At 43.2% G+C, this 15,264-nt stretch overlaps 1 protein-coding gene across 10 annotated transcripts in view; it reads left to right on the top strand.

The window, feature by feature from the left end:
* PIAS2 (protein inhibitor of activated STAT 2) overlaps window positions 1-15,264 on the top strand; it is a 116,999-nt gene continuing 101,735 nt past the window's right edge. For 7 of the 10 annotated variants that reach the window (XR_011563840.1, XM_019986640.2, XM_019986639.2 and 4 more), the window contains exon 1: window positions 2-184. Coding sequence is in view for 7 of the 10 variants with exons in the window: in XM_019986640.2 (XP_019842199.2) it covers window positions 161-184 (24 nt within the window). In the remaining 3 variants the exon portion in view is untranslated. Of the gene's footprint in view, window positions 185-454; window positions 832-15,264 lie in introns of those variants that run through there. The other 3 variants (XM_019986632.2, XM_070778998.1, XM_019986634.2) reach the window with 3 other exon arrangements.

The raw sequence follows: 15,264 nt of genomic DNA, 5'->3' as shown, positions 1-15,264 counted from the left end.
GCGGCGGCAGCGGCGGCGGCGGCCGCGGCGTCTTTAGCGGCCCCCAGTGCAGGATGGTGCTGGAGGCGGCGGCGGCGGCCGTGGTGGCGGCGGCGTTGTTGGCGGTAGCGGGCGGGGGTGCTGTGACGGCAGCGGCGGCGGCGCCCGCGGGTGGTATAAAATGGCGGATTTCGAGGAGTTGAGGGTAAGCGGGGGCGCGGGAGTGGAGAGCGGAGGCCGCGGGGGGGGGGGGGGAGGGGAGGGGAGGGGAGGCGGGGAAACCGCAACGTCGCCGGCTGCCACCTTCTTGTTTCGCGGGGAGCGGTTGGCGGAGCCCGGAGCCCCGAGCCTGGCCGGCGTCCGAGCAGGCGCCCGCGCGGCCGTGGGGGGAGCGCTCGGCGGCGGAGGACGCGCGGGCCGCGCAGGGGTGGCGGGCCCTGGGGCCCAGGGTGAGCCGACCCGTGGGGTCCGTCGCGGGTACGCACACCTGGCGCGAGGGGCCGCGGCCGCTCCCGCCAGGGGCTCGTGGGGACCCAACTTCCCCCATTTATTTTAAGGGATGAAGTCGGGAGTAGGGTTTGCTTTTCCACCTTCGCGAGGGGTGTACGTGTCTGGCGATTCCTCAGTCTCCGGGCCACTCACTTGAGTGGGAGGCTGTTTTCGGAAACGTGAAGTTGCTTTTAGAATTCTCCCTCTCCTTGGGGTGATGCTGCTGTTCAGGACGATCTGTCACGAGAAAGGCCCCTTCCTCCCACCAGTGCTCCTTGCACGTCTTGGAGAGGAGCGTCGTCTTTTGGGAATCCTGCCTTTCGTCATCGGCCTTAAACGTTGGTGTTTTTCTTAGTACTATGGGTAAGAACTCCGCAAAGTCTGTGTTGTCATGAGAACAAGGTCATAACTTTATTGTTGATACGCTTGTATTGTAGAGTAGAGGTTTGAAATGGGCTGTGTTGCGGTTAGAATGGAAAAGATATATATATATATATATATTTTTTTTTTTCCCCCGAAGCTGATAACCTTCAAAGCCCTAACTGAAACAGAATTGTGATAAACGAGCCAAATTTTTTTTTTTTATGGACTGTTGAGTTACTGACGGCATAAATAAGATCCTTAAGGACGGAAATCTGATTAAAAAATAAATAGTCTTAAAAGAACGGATGAATAGAAACTTTTAACTGCGATCAGTTTGCACAACATAGACGTGTGTTGTTAGCGTTACTTTTTCAGAATAAGAAAGTGGAATCTGGCAAAAGATTCAGTGTGTATGTTTATTACGGAATTTGGGAGTGGGGTGTATTGGGGGAAGGGATGTTGGCGGGTACCTGGCTGGTTTGGTGAACATCGGCAAAAGAACGTATTCATGGCTCTGATCTAAAGGTAAATTGTTTTGGTTTGAATAGTGCCTGTCATTTTCTCTCCAGCTGTTTCAAAAATTACTTAATTCCCAGTGAAAAGTATGTTAATACGTTTTATGCACTATGCTAGTTTATACAGAGAACCTGATATTAGGTAAAGGGTGTTCATATGGTTAAGTGTAAGGGTGAGTCTCAGCTGTAGAGCTAATAACACCTGTAGAGCTTTTGAAACAACAAGGCCTGAGCCTCATCTGTAAATTAATGCATTAGATGTAGAGTGGATTGAGGATACTGAAATTTGTGGTTATTTGTATCTGCAATATTGTCTTAGTTTTTGTGTACTAATGGGTATATGTAACTTGTCCTCTTCTAAGCTTTTTTTGTTGTTGTTGATGAAAACTTTGCCAAGACTTGTGTTAGACTTTTACAAATGTTGGTCACAGCTTAATAAAAAGTGGAGAATTTATTGGTGAAAGGCAAAAAGGGCTTCCTTGGTGGCTCAGTGGTAAAGAACCCATTTGCAGTGCAGGAGATGGCGGGTTCGATCCCTGGGTCAGGAAGATCCCTTGGAGAAGGAAATGGCAGCCCACTCCAGTATTCTTGCCTGGGAAATCCCATGAACACAGGAGCCTGGCAGACTCCAGTCCACGGGATTGCAAAAGAGTAGGACATGACTTATCAACTGAACAACAATGGAGGGCAGAAAAGGCAGTCAGTGCTTATAGGTTGCAGTGGAACCAGGAACTGGAAAGTGGTTGAAAACCAAGATTTTTCTCTTTCTGTCTTTATCTCCCCTTACCTCCCTCCACTCTCATCTCCAGCCCTCAGCACTCTCTTCTCTCCCATTTTATTTTGTGGATCATCATCATCATTTTTTTTTCTGTAAATTAGCTGTCTTTGCTTCCTACACTTGCTAGAAGATGGCCCCTTCCCGACAGGTTGCCTTAGGAAACAGGAAATTTTTCGGAAGTGAGGAGGGTATGAGCTATGCAAACACTGAGTTATCACCCCAGATTTTGCCATACTGCTTAATAGCATCGTTTGCACTTAAAGATGTGCTGTAGCTCTCCCTCATTGTAGACTCCTCATTGCAAACCTTGATGATGATGGTGGCAGATATCCATTATAATAAAGTGCTTATTATGTGCCTGGCTCTGGTTTCAGAACTTTACATACATACTTATTTAAATAGTTCTCACAAAAAGTGAGGCCCAGAGTGGTTGAATAACCAGACGGAAGTTGCACAGCTTGATACTGGGAAGACCTGGGATTTTTAATTTAGGTCTAACTTCAGAGTCAGCGCTCCTCAGAGTCTAAGCTTTACTGCTCTGTCCAGTTTCCTTGAGGTCCATGGGGTGTCCCCTACCTGTCCTCCAGCACTCTGTGAACTAAATTGAATGATAAACAATGATACCCTGCTTACATGACATAATATTGAGGGGAAAACCAGACAACTGGCTAAAAATCGAATTAGAAGGGAGGAAAAGAGGAAGACACATTAAGTGTTTTTTAAATGGTTTCTGAATCAGAGTATATTTTGACGATCAGAGGGATAGTGAAGTAAATTCACGGATGGGGAAAAATCACAGGCATTGGTTTGTTGCCTAAATTCTTGGCTGTAGAGGAAATGGCCAGCAGACCTGAATGTTGCATGTTTGGCTCATAATGCCACTCAGAAGATTTCCTTTATCTTTGTCCATTATGACTCAGGGCCACTTCCTAGAAGCCCATGTCACAAGAGCAGGTCACTGCTGGCTAATGCTGGTGTCTCCTGTACAGAAGGTCCAGAATTTGGGGAAGGAATTTTGGGAATTTAGACCTCACTGTGCTTCAGTGACTCCTGTGCCTTTGCTTTTCTTGGGGGAGGGGCGTCATTTGATGGGGCCACTCCTGTAGACCCTTAAGAGGCTGCCTGACAATTTCCGTTTTTGAGACTGTCTTGTGGGCCAGTACTAGAACTCTTGTCCAGTCATGGCAGAGTGTGACATCCCTACATTTTGCCTCTTGCAGTTCAGGTGACCAGCAGGATACCAGCACACTCCCTTCAGTTCTTAGGGGAGAGAGGATCTGATTGGCTGAGCACTTAAGCCAGGAGATGAGGGTCATATTGGGCTTCCCAGATGACTCAGTGGTAAAGAAGCCTGCCAATGCATGAGATGCCAGGTCAGTCCCTGGGTTGGGAAGATCCCCTGGAGCAGGAAATGGCTACCCATTCCAGTATTCTTGCCTGGCGAATCCCATGGACAGAGGTGCTTGGAGGGCTATGGTCTCTGTTCACAAGGAGTGAGACAGGACTGAGCAACTAAACAACATCAACAAACAAAGATGATTACAATAATGCATCATGTGTTAGAAGCTTTCAAGGTGCTGTTGTTCAGTCGCTCAGTCGTGTCCGACTCTTTCAACCCCATGGACTGCAGCACGCCAGGCTTCCCTGTCCTTCACCATCTCCCAGAGTTTGCTCAAATTCATGTCGGTGATGAATCGGTGATGCCATCTAGCCAGCCACTCCTCTGTCATCCCCATCTCCTGCCTTCAGTCTTTCCCAGCAGCAAGGTCTTTTCCAGTGAGTTGGCTCTTTGCGTCACGTGACCAAAATATTGGAGCTTCAGCTTCAGTATCAATCCTTCTAATGAATATTTAGGATTGATTTTCTTCAGAATTGACTAGTTTGATCTCCTTGCACTCCAAGGGACTCTCGAATCTTTTTCAACATCACAGTTCGAAAGCATCGGCACTCAGCCTTCTTTCTGGTCCAACTCTCACATCCACACGTGACTCTTGGAACAACTAGCTTTGACTGTATGGGTCTTGGTCAGCAAGGTAGTGCCTCTGCATTTTAATACGCTATCTGGGTTTTAATTTCATGGCTGCAGTCACCTTCTGCAGTGATTTTGGAGCCCAGGAAAATAAAGTCTGTCACTGTTTACATTATTTTCCCATCTATTTGCCATGATGTGATGGGACCGGATGCCATGATCTTCATTTTTTGAATGTTGAGTTTTAAGCCAGCTTTTTCACTCCTCTTTCACCTTCATGAAGAGGCACTTTGGTTCCTCTTTGTTTTCTGCCATAAGGGTGGTGTCATCTGCCTAGCTGAGGTTATTGATATTTCTTAATTCCAGCTTGTGCTTCATCCAGCCAGCATTTCGCATGATATACTCTGTATGTAAGTTAAATAAGCAGGGTGACAGTATACAGCCTTGATGTACTCCTTTCCCAATTTGGAAACAGTCTGTTCCATGTCTGGTTCTCACTGTTGCTTCTTGACCTGCATACAGGTTTCGCAGGAGGCAGTAGGTGGTCTGGTATTACTGTCTTTTAAGAATTTTCCACAATTTGCTGTGATCCACACAGTTGAAGACTTTATTGTAGTCAATGAAGCAGACATAGATGTTCTTCTGGAATTCCCTTGCATTTCCCATGATCGATGGACGTTGTCAATTTGATCTCTGGTTCCTCTGCTTTTTCTTAATCCAGCGTGAACATCTGGAAGTTCTCGGTTCACGTACTGTTGAAGCCTAGCTTGGAGAATTTTGAGCATTACTTTGCTAGCATGTGAAATGAGTGAAATTGTGTGGTAGTTGGAACATTCTTTGGTATCGCCCTTCTTTGGGATTGGAATGAACACTGACCTTTTCCAGTCCTGTGGCCACTGCTGAGTTTTCCAAATTTGCTGGCATAATGAGTGCAGCGCTTTCACAACATCATCTTTTAGAATTTGAAATAGATCAACTGGAATTCTGTCACCTCCACTAGCTTTGTTTGTAGTGATGCTTTGTAAGGCCCACTTGACTTCACACTCCAGGATGTCTGGCTGTAGATGAGTGATCATACCATTGTGGTTATCTGGGTCATTAAGGTCAGTTCTGTGTATTCTTGCCATCTCTTCTTAATCTCTTCTGCTTGTTAGGTCCATACCATTTCTGTCCTTTATTGTACCCATCTTTGCATGAAATGTTCCCTTGGTATCTCTAATTTTCTTGAAGAGAGCTCTAGTCTTTCCCATTTTATTTTTTCCTCTATTTCTGTGCATTGATCGCTGAGGAAGGCTTACTTATCTTTCCTTGTTATTCTGTGGAACTCTGCATTCAGATGGGTACATTTTTCCTTTTTCTCTTTGCTTTTCGCTTTTCTTTTCTCAGCTATTTGTAAGGCCTCCTCAGACAAGCATTTTGCCTTTTTGCATTTCTTTTTTCTTGGGGATGGTTTTGATCACTGCCTTCTCTACAATATCACCAACTTCCGTCCATAGTTCTTCAGGCACTCTATCAGATCTGATCCCTTGAATCTATTTGTCACTTCCACTGTATAATCGTAAGGGATTTGATTTAGGTCATACCTGAATGGACTAGTGGTTTTCCCTACTTTCTTCAATTTAAGTCTGAATTTGGCAATAAGGAGTTCATGATCTGAGCCACAGTCAGCTCCTGATCTTGTTTTTGCTGACTGTATAGAGCTTCTGTATTTTTGGCTCCAAAGAATATAATCAGTCTGATTTCGGTGTTGACCATCTGGTGATGTCCATGTGTAGAGTCTTCTCTTGTGTTGTTGGAAGACGGTGTTTGCTATGACCAGTGTGTTCTCTTGGCAAAACTCTGTTAACCTTTGCCCTTCATTTTGTACTCCAAGGCCAAACTTGCCTGTTAGACCAGGTATCTCCTGACTTCCTACTTTTGCATTCCATTCCCCTGTGATGAAAAGGATACCTTTTTTGGGTGTGTGTTCTAGGTCTTATAGGTCTGCATAGAACCATTCAAATTCAGCTTCTTTGGCACTAGTGGTTGGGGCATAGACTTGGATTACTGTGATGTTGAATGGTTAGGTCTTCATGCTATGCTATGCTAAGTCACTTCAGTCGTGTCCGACTCTGTGGGACCCCATAGACGGCAGCCCACCAGGCTCCCCCGTCCCTGGGATTCTCCAGGCAAGAACACTGGAGTGGGTTGCCATTTCCTTCTCCAATGCAGGAAAGTGACAAGTGAAAGTGAAGTCGCTCAGTCGTGTCCGACTCTCAGCGGCCCCATGGACCGCAGCCTAGCAGGCTCCTCCGTCCATGGGATTTTCCAGGCAAGAGTACTGGAGTGGGGTGCCATCGTCTTCTCCTTTAGGTCTTCATAGAACCTTTCAACTTCAACTTCTTCAGCATTATTGGATTATTGTGATGTTGAATGGTTTGCCTTGGAAACAAACAGAGATCATTCTGTTGTTTTTGAGGTAGCACGCAAGTACTGCATCGTACTCTTTTGTTGACTAGGAGGGCTACTTCATTTCTTCTAAGGGATTCTTGACCACAGTAGTAGATAGTCATCTGAATTAAAATTGCCGATTACAGTCCATTTTAGTTCACTGCTTACTATAATATTATGTTCACTCTTGCCATCTCCTGTTTGACCACTTCCAATTTGCCTTGCCAACAAAAGTCCATCTAGTCAAAGCTATGGGTTTTCCCGTAGTCATGTACGGATGTGAGAGTTGGACTGTAAAGAAAGCTGAGCGCTGAAGAATTGATGCTTTTGAACTGTGGTGTTGGAGAAGGCTCTTGAGAGTCTCTTGGACAGCAGGGAGATCCAATCAGTCCATCCTAAAGGAGATCATTCTTGAATATTCACTGGAAGGACTGATGGTGCAGCTGAAACTCCAATACTTTGGCCACCTGATGTGAAGAACTGACTCATTGGAAAAGACCCTGATGCTGGGAACAATTGAAGGCGGGAGGAGAAGGGGACGACCGAGGATGAGGTGGTTGGGTGGTATCACTGACTCGATGGACATGAGTTTGAGTAAGCTCCGGGAGTTGGTGATGGACCAGGAAGCCTGGCTTGCTGCAGTCCATGATGTTGCAAAGAGTCGTATGCGACTGAGCAGCTGAACTGAGTTTACCTTGATCATCGACCTAACATTCCAGGTTCCTATGCAATGTTGTTCTTTACAGCGCTGAGCTTTCTTTTCACCACCAGACACAGCCACAACTGGGCGTTGTTTCCACTTTGGCTCAGCCTCTTCATTCCTTCCAGAGCTGTTTCTTTGCTCTTCTCCAGTTTACTGGGCACCTACTGATCTGGGGAGTTCATCTTTCAGTGTCCTACTATCTTTACGCCTTTTCATACTGTTCATGGGCTTCTCAAGGCAAGAATGCTGAAGTAGTTTACCGTTCCCTTCTCCAGTGGACCGTGTATTGTCAGAACTCTCCATCGTGACCTGTCCACCTTGGGTGGCATGGCATGGCTATGAGCCATGAAACTATGAGCCATGAAACTATGAGCATGGCATGGCTCATAGTTTTCATTGAGTCAGACAAGGCTGTGGTCCATGTGATCAGTTTGGTTAGTTTTCTGTGATTGTGGTTTTCATTCTGCCCTCTGATGGATGAGAATAAAAGGCTTGTGCAGGCTTCTGATGAAAGGGACTGGCTGTGGGGGGAAATTGGGTCTTGCTCTGGTGGGTAAGGCCATGCTCAGTAAACCTTTAATCCAGTTTTCTGTTAATGGGTGGGGCTGTGTTCCTTCCCTGTAGTTTGGCCTGAGGCCAAACTATGGTAGGGATAATGGTGATAATGACCACCTCCTTCAGAAAGACCTATGTCAGCACACTGCGGCTCCCAGGACTGTTGTAGTCAGTGCCTCTGACCCCACGGCAGGCCACTGTCGACCCACGACTCCTCCAGAGACTCCCACACACCCGTGGGGAAGTCTGCCTCAGTCTTTTTGTGGGGTCACTTCTCCTTTCTTCTGGGTCCTGGTGGGCATGAGGTTTTATTGTATCCTCCAGGAGTCTGTTTCCCCAGTCCTGTGGAAATTCTGTAATCAAATCCCACTGGCCTTCAAATTCAAATTCCCTGGGGGTTCTCAGTCCTTTTGCCCGATCCCCAGGCTAGGAAATTTGTTGTGGGCCCTAGAACTTTGGCAACAGCGCGAGAAACTTCTTTGTTACGATTGTTCTCCAGTTTGTGGGTTGTCTGCTCGGCTTACCTGGGCCGGTCTCATGGTGACCTCCAGGAGGACTTCGGCCACTTGCCGCGCCTCCCAGGTCTGCACTCAGAGCCCCCGTCCCTGCGGCAGGTGGCTGCTGACCCGGGCCTCCACAGGAGACCCTCACACACTCAAAGGCAGGTCTGGCTCAGTCTCCTGTGGGGGGTCACTGCTCCTTTCCCTCCATTCTCAAGTGCACAGGGTTTTGTTTGCACCCTCCCAGCGTCTCTGGTGGGTCTGAGATTTGATTGTAAATGTGTCAGAGAAGAATTTATTCAGTTCAACTGTTGCTTGTTGAAAGTGTTTATGTTGTTAGGAGGTTGTGATTTATTAGGTTGGTGCAAAAGTAATTGTGGTTTTTCTTTGTTGAACTTTGACGTTTGATACTGGAATACGTTCTTGAATGTTGTGATATACATCATTTTAATATGTATTTCTTGCTGTATTTTTTTTGCTAATGATTATTACTTGCTGCTTATTTTATATTTATTTAGACTATAGAAATAATGTTAGACAAAAAGCAAATTCGAACAGTTTTTGTTATTTGAATTCAAAATTGGTCATAAAGCATCAGAGGCAACTTGCAACATCAGCAGCACATTGGGTCAGGCAACTCCCAACGAGTGCACAGTGCAGTGCTTGTTCGGAAGTTTGGCAAAGCAGACGAGAGCCTTGAAAACGAGGAGGGCAGTGGCCGGTCGGCAGAAGTAGACGCCGACCAACTGAGAGCAATCCTTGAAGCTGATCCTCCTACAAGTATGCAAGAAGTTGCTGAAGAACTCAGCATTGACCGCTCTATGGTCGTTGAGCATTTGAAGCAAATTGGAGAGGTAATGAAGCTCCGTTAGTGGGTGCTGCACGAGCTGACTGCAAATCAAAAAAAATCATCGTTTTGAAAAATGTTGTCATCTGTTATTCTACAAAGAGTAATGAAAGGTTTCTCAATTGGATTGTGATGTGCAATGACGAGTGAATTTTATACAACAACTGGCAGCCAACTTAGTGGATGAACCGAGAAGCTCCAAAGCACTTCCTAAAGCCAAACTTACATCAAAAGAAGGTCAGGGTCACTGTCTGGAGGTCTGCTGCCTGTCTGATCCACTGCAGCTTTCTCAGTCCCTGCGAAACCCTTACATCTGAGAAGTATGCTCAGCAAATCGATGAGACGCACTGAAAACTGCAGCGCCTGCAGCTGGCGCTGGTCAACAGAACCGGCCCAGTTTCCACTACAGCGCCCAACTGCGTATCGTACAACCAGCATTTCAAAAGTTGAACAGATTGGGCTATGAAGTTTTGCCTTATCTGCCATATTCACCTGACCATCTCTTGCCAACCGACTACCCTTTTCTACACTTGTTGTCTTCAAGCATCTCGACAACTTTTTGCCAGGAAAATGCTTTTGCAACCAGCAGGAGGCAGAAAATGCTTTCCAAGAGTTCGTCGAATCCTGGAGCATGGATATTTATGCTGCAGAAATAAACAAACATTTCTCATTGGCAAACATTGATTGTTGATTGTGATGATTCCTATTTTGATTAATAAAGATGTATTTGAGCCTAACGACTTAAAATTCATGGTCCAAAACCCGAGCTACTTTTGTGCCACCCTAATAGTTTGTGAATTAACTAACTAGTTGTGATTAATCTGGAACACGCTCAGACAGTCTGGTGGCCTGGACCTTTGTCACCGCTGCTGTCCTGCTTTCTTCCTCCAGAATAGCCTCTAGGAGGCAAGCGCAGTGGTGGAGGAGAGGCAGAATAGTTGTCGTCTGAAGTCCTTCATCTCTTCAGCCAGAGCACCCTTTCTACCCTTGTCTTCTCCAGTTGCGTAATTTCAGTACGCTACTGGTGCGCTCCTTAAAAAGGTCCCTGTTACGATTTAACCTGGTCAACCTACTCTTTGCACTTCTCCCAAGGTTGCGGGTGGAGTGGGATCTATTGTAGTGACTTTTTTTTTAAGGTTGTCTCATGTATTCCTCATCCCCTTCCTTTTGTGCACTGAGAGTTATCTTTTGTGTGTCAGAGAATGAGAATGAATGTGTTTGTAAGAATCTAGTGAAAGAGCCAGTGATTATCACTTAATAGATACTAGTACACCAGACACAGAAAATCTACTCAGAGGCTTAAGGCTTAAGTAATTCTATAACAGAAGATTTTCTGCCTAAAAGACTTGAGTGTTTGGTTCCTTACTTGCCATCCTGGTACCTTTGGGTGCTCTTGGGATACAGAGGGAGAATGGGAAGTTAGTGGGTAAGGAGGGTGTTGAGGTTAGAGGTCCTCATCCCTCCAAGTTCCCGTCTATTGGGCCAAGAAGTAGACTAATACAATAGATGTAAAAGAATCCACCATGTAACTCAAAGCGGTTATTAGTGGACACAACTCAATTTCCAGGAGGGCTTCCATTTGAGATCATGTTGATGAAAGCAGATTCAAAACCAGATATTTAATTTAAAGTGAAATAGATAATTTTTCATAGTAAACCAAGGTATTCTTAGCTGTAGTAGACCTTTTTGTGTGTTTGCTCCTTAGGTCAGCACCATCTCTCGGTATACATGAATATTTATTCTGATAAAGGTGACATTTTTCTAACCATTAGATCCTCCAGATGTTTGTCTTTTGTCAACATTTGTGCCTTTGTTTTCCTGAATTGGATCTTAGCTATTAAAACATTTTTTTTCTTGCAATATAATTGTCATACCATAAAATTCAGCCTTTTAGTGGTTGTGGTCAATTTGCAAAGTTGTGCAGCCGTCACCACTATTGAGTTTCAGGACATTTTCATCACCCCAAAGAAACCCATGTCACTGTCAGTCCCTTCCTGTGTTCTCCTTCGCCCAGCCCTCAGCATCTACTGGTCCACTTTGGCTCTATGGATTGGCCTATTCTGGACATTTCCTAGTAACACAGTGTCACATGTGGCCTTTCTTGGAAAGAATCATGTGATTTCTTTGACTTAACATATAATCTTTCCAGGTTTGTTATTGTAGCATGTATCAGTACTTCTTTCTTTTTTATGGTTGACTAATATTCTGTTGTACGAAATATACCACATTTTGTTTGTTCTTTCATGAGTTTATGTACATTTGGGTGATTTCCACATTTTGATTAGTGTGAGCATTCATCTCTAAGTGTATAAGTCCTGTGTGGACATAATGTTTTTGATTTTCTTGGATAGACACCTAAGAACGTAGTTGCTGGGTCATGTAACTCTTAAGTTCTTAAGAAACTGTCCAACTCTTTTTCCAACTGCTACACCATTTTTCATTCCTACCAGAAATGTATATGTTATGATTTCTCCACATACTTGACCTCAGGGATGTGAAGTGGTATCTTGTGGTTTTGGTTCACATTTTCCTGGTGACTCGATGTTGAGCATGTTTTCATGTGCTTATTGGCTATCTGTACATCTTCTTTGGAAAAATGTCTATCCAAGCCTTTTGCTCATTTTTTTAAATTGGGTTATTTGATTTTTTTATTATTGTTTATGTTCTTTATATATTTGAGGTATAAGTTCTTTGTCAGATATATGGTTTTCAAGTATCTTTTTCCTTTTTGTGGACTGTACTTCATTTTCTTTGTTACATACTTTGAAGCACAAATGTTTTGTATTTTATCTGTTTGTTCTTTGTTGCTTGTGCTTTTGATGTCAAATCTAAGAAACCATTGCCTTATGGAGTGTCAAAGATTTATTCCTGTTTTCATCTAGAGTTTATAGTTTTAATTTTTACATATAGGTTGTTTATCCGTTTTGAGGTAATTTTTGTTTATGGTGTAAGGTGGAGATAAAATTTCCTTTGCATGTGGATATCCAGTTTTCCCAGGACGATTTGTTAAAAATTCTTTCCCTATTGCGTTGTCTTGATAACTAGACTTTTTATTCAGGAATCTGAATTTAAGAAATTCACAACTGAAGTAAATGTGATATGAAATCAATTGGTGTCATAGTCTAAACTGTCCTATATGAATGTTCATTTTGAATCCACTAGTGACATGCCAATTTCCCTAGATTTTTTTGAAACAAAGGTTTTTTTTTTTAATGTGTGACTTCAGAGAACAATATAAACTTAACAGACGTTCAGAGCTCTCCATATGATTATTCATATAAGTCAGTAAAAAGCAGATCTAGATTAAGAGCTTTTTTTTTTAATTGGGCACGCATAGATTTCAACTGTATGACCTTAGACATTATTTGACTTTTTTCCCCAAGTTGGAAATGGTTTAATATTTTAAAATTTCTTATTTCTTTTTTTCATCTTTTTCTTTGATTCTTTTTTTAAATGAAAGGGCAGAAAATGTTTTAAAAAAAATTTCTTTCTTAAATCCTGATATTACTGCCTTTAATGAGGGTTCTCTTTAGGTTTTTTTTTTTTTTAGGTTAATTCCAAAAGTCAAAAAAAAAGCATATCTTTCTATGTCCTGACTTTTCTTTCGATTCTAAACAGTATCTGTTGCTTGACTCCCTAGTAGATAAGAAATTCAGGTCATTGTATTTTCTACCGGCCCCAGCACTTTGATTTCTAGGAGGTACAGTTTTGTTCCTAATGCAGTTGATTATATTTTAAACTTTTCGTAATAGTTACATTTCTGTTTCTTTTGTTCTTTGCTTTTTAAAAAACTAATTGTAATCATGCTAATGAAGTTTGCATTTCTTTTAATTGCATTATTGTTTTATTATTGTTACTGTTTTTGGCTAAGCTGGGTCCTCATTGCTGTGCAGGAGCTTTCTGTCTTTGCAGGGAGTGGGGCTACTCTTGTTGCGGTGCCTGCTCTTCTCATTGCAGTGGCTTCTTGTGGATCACAGGCTCTTGAGCGTGGGCTTCAGTAGTAACAACATGTGGGTTCAGGAGTTGGGGCATTAGGGCTTAGTTGTACGGAAACTTCCTGGACCAGGGATTGAACTGGTGTCCTGTGCATTGGTTGGAGGGTTCTTAACGACTGGACCACCAGGGAAGTCCCAGATTTCTGTTTTTTCCCACTGTGAATTCTAGGCTGCCTCCTCTCTGTTGCCCCTCCCCAAGGACCTTCAGGCTTTGGAGGCTAGAGTCAGAACTAAAGAAATATGTTTTACTGCTTTACTGCTTTGGTGGGTTGGTATTTTTCTAATGTTTTCCTAACGCTTTACTGCTACGGTGGTGTTTTTCCAACACATTGACTCTCCAGATTTCTGTTTTTTGACCCATCAGTTTTAGACACTCTTTCATTTCCAGTCTTAGAGAGGATTTAACACCCACCATTTTCCTTTTGTTCTCCCTGCTTCCACCCTTGTCATGTATGGATGTGAGAGTTGGACCGTAAAGAAGGCTGAGCGCTGAAGAATTGGTGCTTTTGAACTGTGATGTTGGAGAAGACTATGAGAGTCCCTTGGACTGCAAGGAGATCCAACCAGTCCATCCTGGGGGAGATCAGTCCTGAGTATTCATTGGAAGGACTGATGTTGAAGCTGAAACTCCAATACTTCGGCCACCTGATGCGAAGAACCAACTCATTAGAAAAGACCCTGATGCTGGGAAAGATTGAAGGTGGGAGGAGAAGGGTACCATAGAAGATAAGGGGGTTGGATGGCATCATTGACTCAATAGACACGAGTTTGAGCCAGCTCCGGGAGATGGTGAAGGACAGGGAAGCCTGGTGTGCTGCAGTCTGTGGGGTCACAAAGAGTTGGGCATGACTGTGTGACTGTACAACAACTACCCTTCTTTCCCATTCTAGCCTTCATTTTCTATTGCGTTGTCAAGATTTGTAACTTTTATATTATGGCTTACAACTTTTCTAAACTTTCCTGTGCTTCTACAGAAAGATTCTACAAATTGAATACTAATAGCCAGCCTTGTGATTTGTGCGCGGATATAAGTAAGTAGTTACTGTAGAACCGAGTAGTGTGGAGCTTCTGTGTTAAACCCGGGCTCCTTAAATTAGTAATATTACAACACCTGGCTTGATTGTGGATAGCTCTTGGAAATCACTGTTAAAACTTTAATATTGCAACGTGTTTTCATCCTAGAACCATTCAACTTTTCTTGAAGATGGGTTTTCTGGAGCTCTCAGCCTTTTATAATTGGGCAGTTTGCTTTCTAGAGCTGCTTTCTAGATCTAGATCTTGCTTTCTACATCTGTTATCCTGAGATTACATTGCACTCCTGGGTTTGGTTTGTTGTTTGCATCTCATGTCTTTCTCTTTTTTAAACTCCTTTTTGATTTTACTGGAATATAATCTTGAATAGTTGTTTTATTTTTTTAATTTTGTTGAAGTATAGTTGGTTTGTAATGTGTTAGCTTCTGCTCTACAGCAAGTGACTCAGTCACCTGTTTATATTTTCATGTTCTTTCCCATTCGGGTTTGTCAGAGGATATTGAGTATAGTTCCTGTGCTGTTTGTCCATGCTGTATATGCTGCTGAGCCCAGTATCCCAATCCCTGTCCCTGACCCAAGTAGTTGTTTTAGAAACGATAAGCAGGTGATAAACTTTCTGGTTTCTTGAACATTTAAAAAATGACTTGCTTTTGTTCCTAGTGGAAAATTTAGATACAGAATTGTAAGTTGGTAATACAGTTTTTCCTTCTGAATTTTGAAAGCTTTGCTTTTGGAATTTAAAACACCCAGTATTGCTGATGAGATCTGTTGCAAATCCGATGGTTATCCTTTTGTGGAAGCCTTGTTTACAGTCTTTATGGTTATCTCCTTATCTTTGGCTTGTGAACTGTGTTTAGTTGTGGGCCTTTTTCATTCCTTCTGGTGGAACCTTTTCAGTGGTAAGGCTTTTCAGGTCTGGGGAATTATTTTTTGTTTTTTTGATAATTTCTTTCCTCTTTTCTCTGAGACTCTTGACAGGTAAATGCTAGATTTCCTAAGTTGACGTTTTATTTGTTTACATTCTGGAAGATTTCCTTGACTTGTCTTAGAACTCGTCCATAAAATTTATTTTAGTGATTATATTTTTGATTTAGAAGAGCTTTATCCTA

The sequence above is a fragment of the Bos indicus genome, chromosome 24 (genome assembly GCF_029378745.1).
Source record: "Bos indicus isolate NIAB-ARS_2022 breed Sahiwal x Tharparkar chromosome 24, NIAB-ARS_B.indTharparkar_mat_pri_1.0, whole genome shotgun sequence".
NCBI lineage: Eukaryota > Metazoa > Chordata > Mammalia > Artiodactyla > Bovidae > Bos > Bos indicus.
The sequence above is the reverse complement of the archived record's forward strand: the minus strand, read 5'-3'. Positions and strand labels throughout refer to the sequence as shown.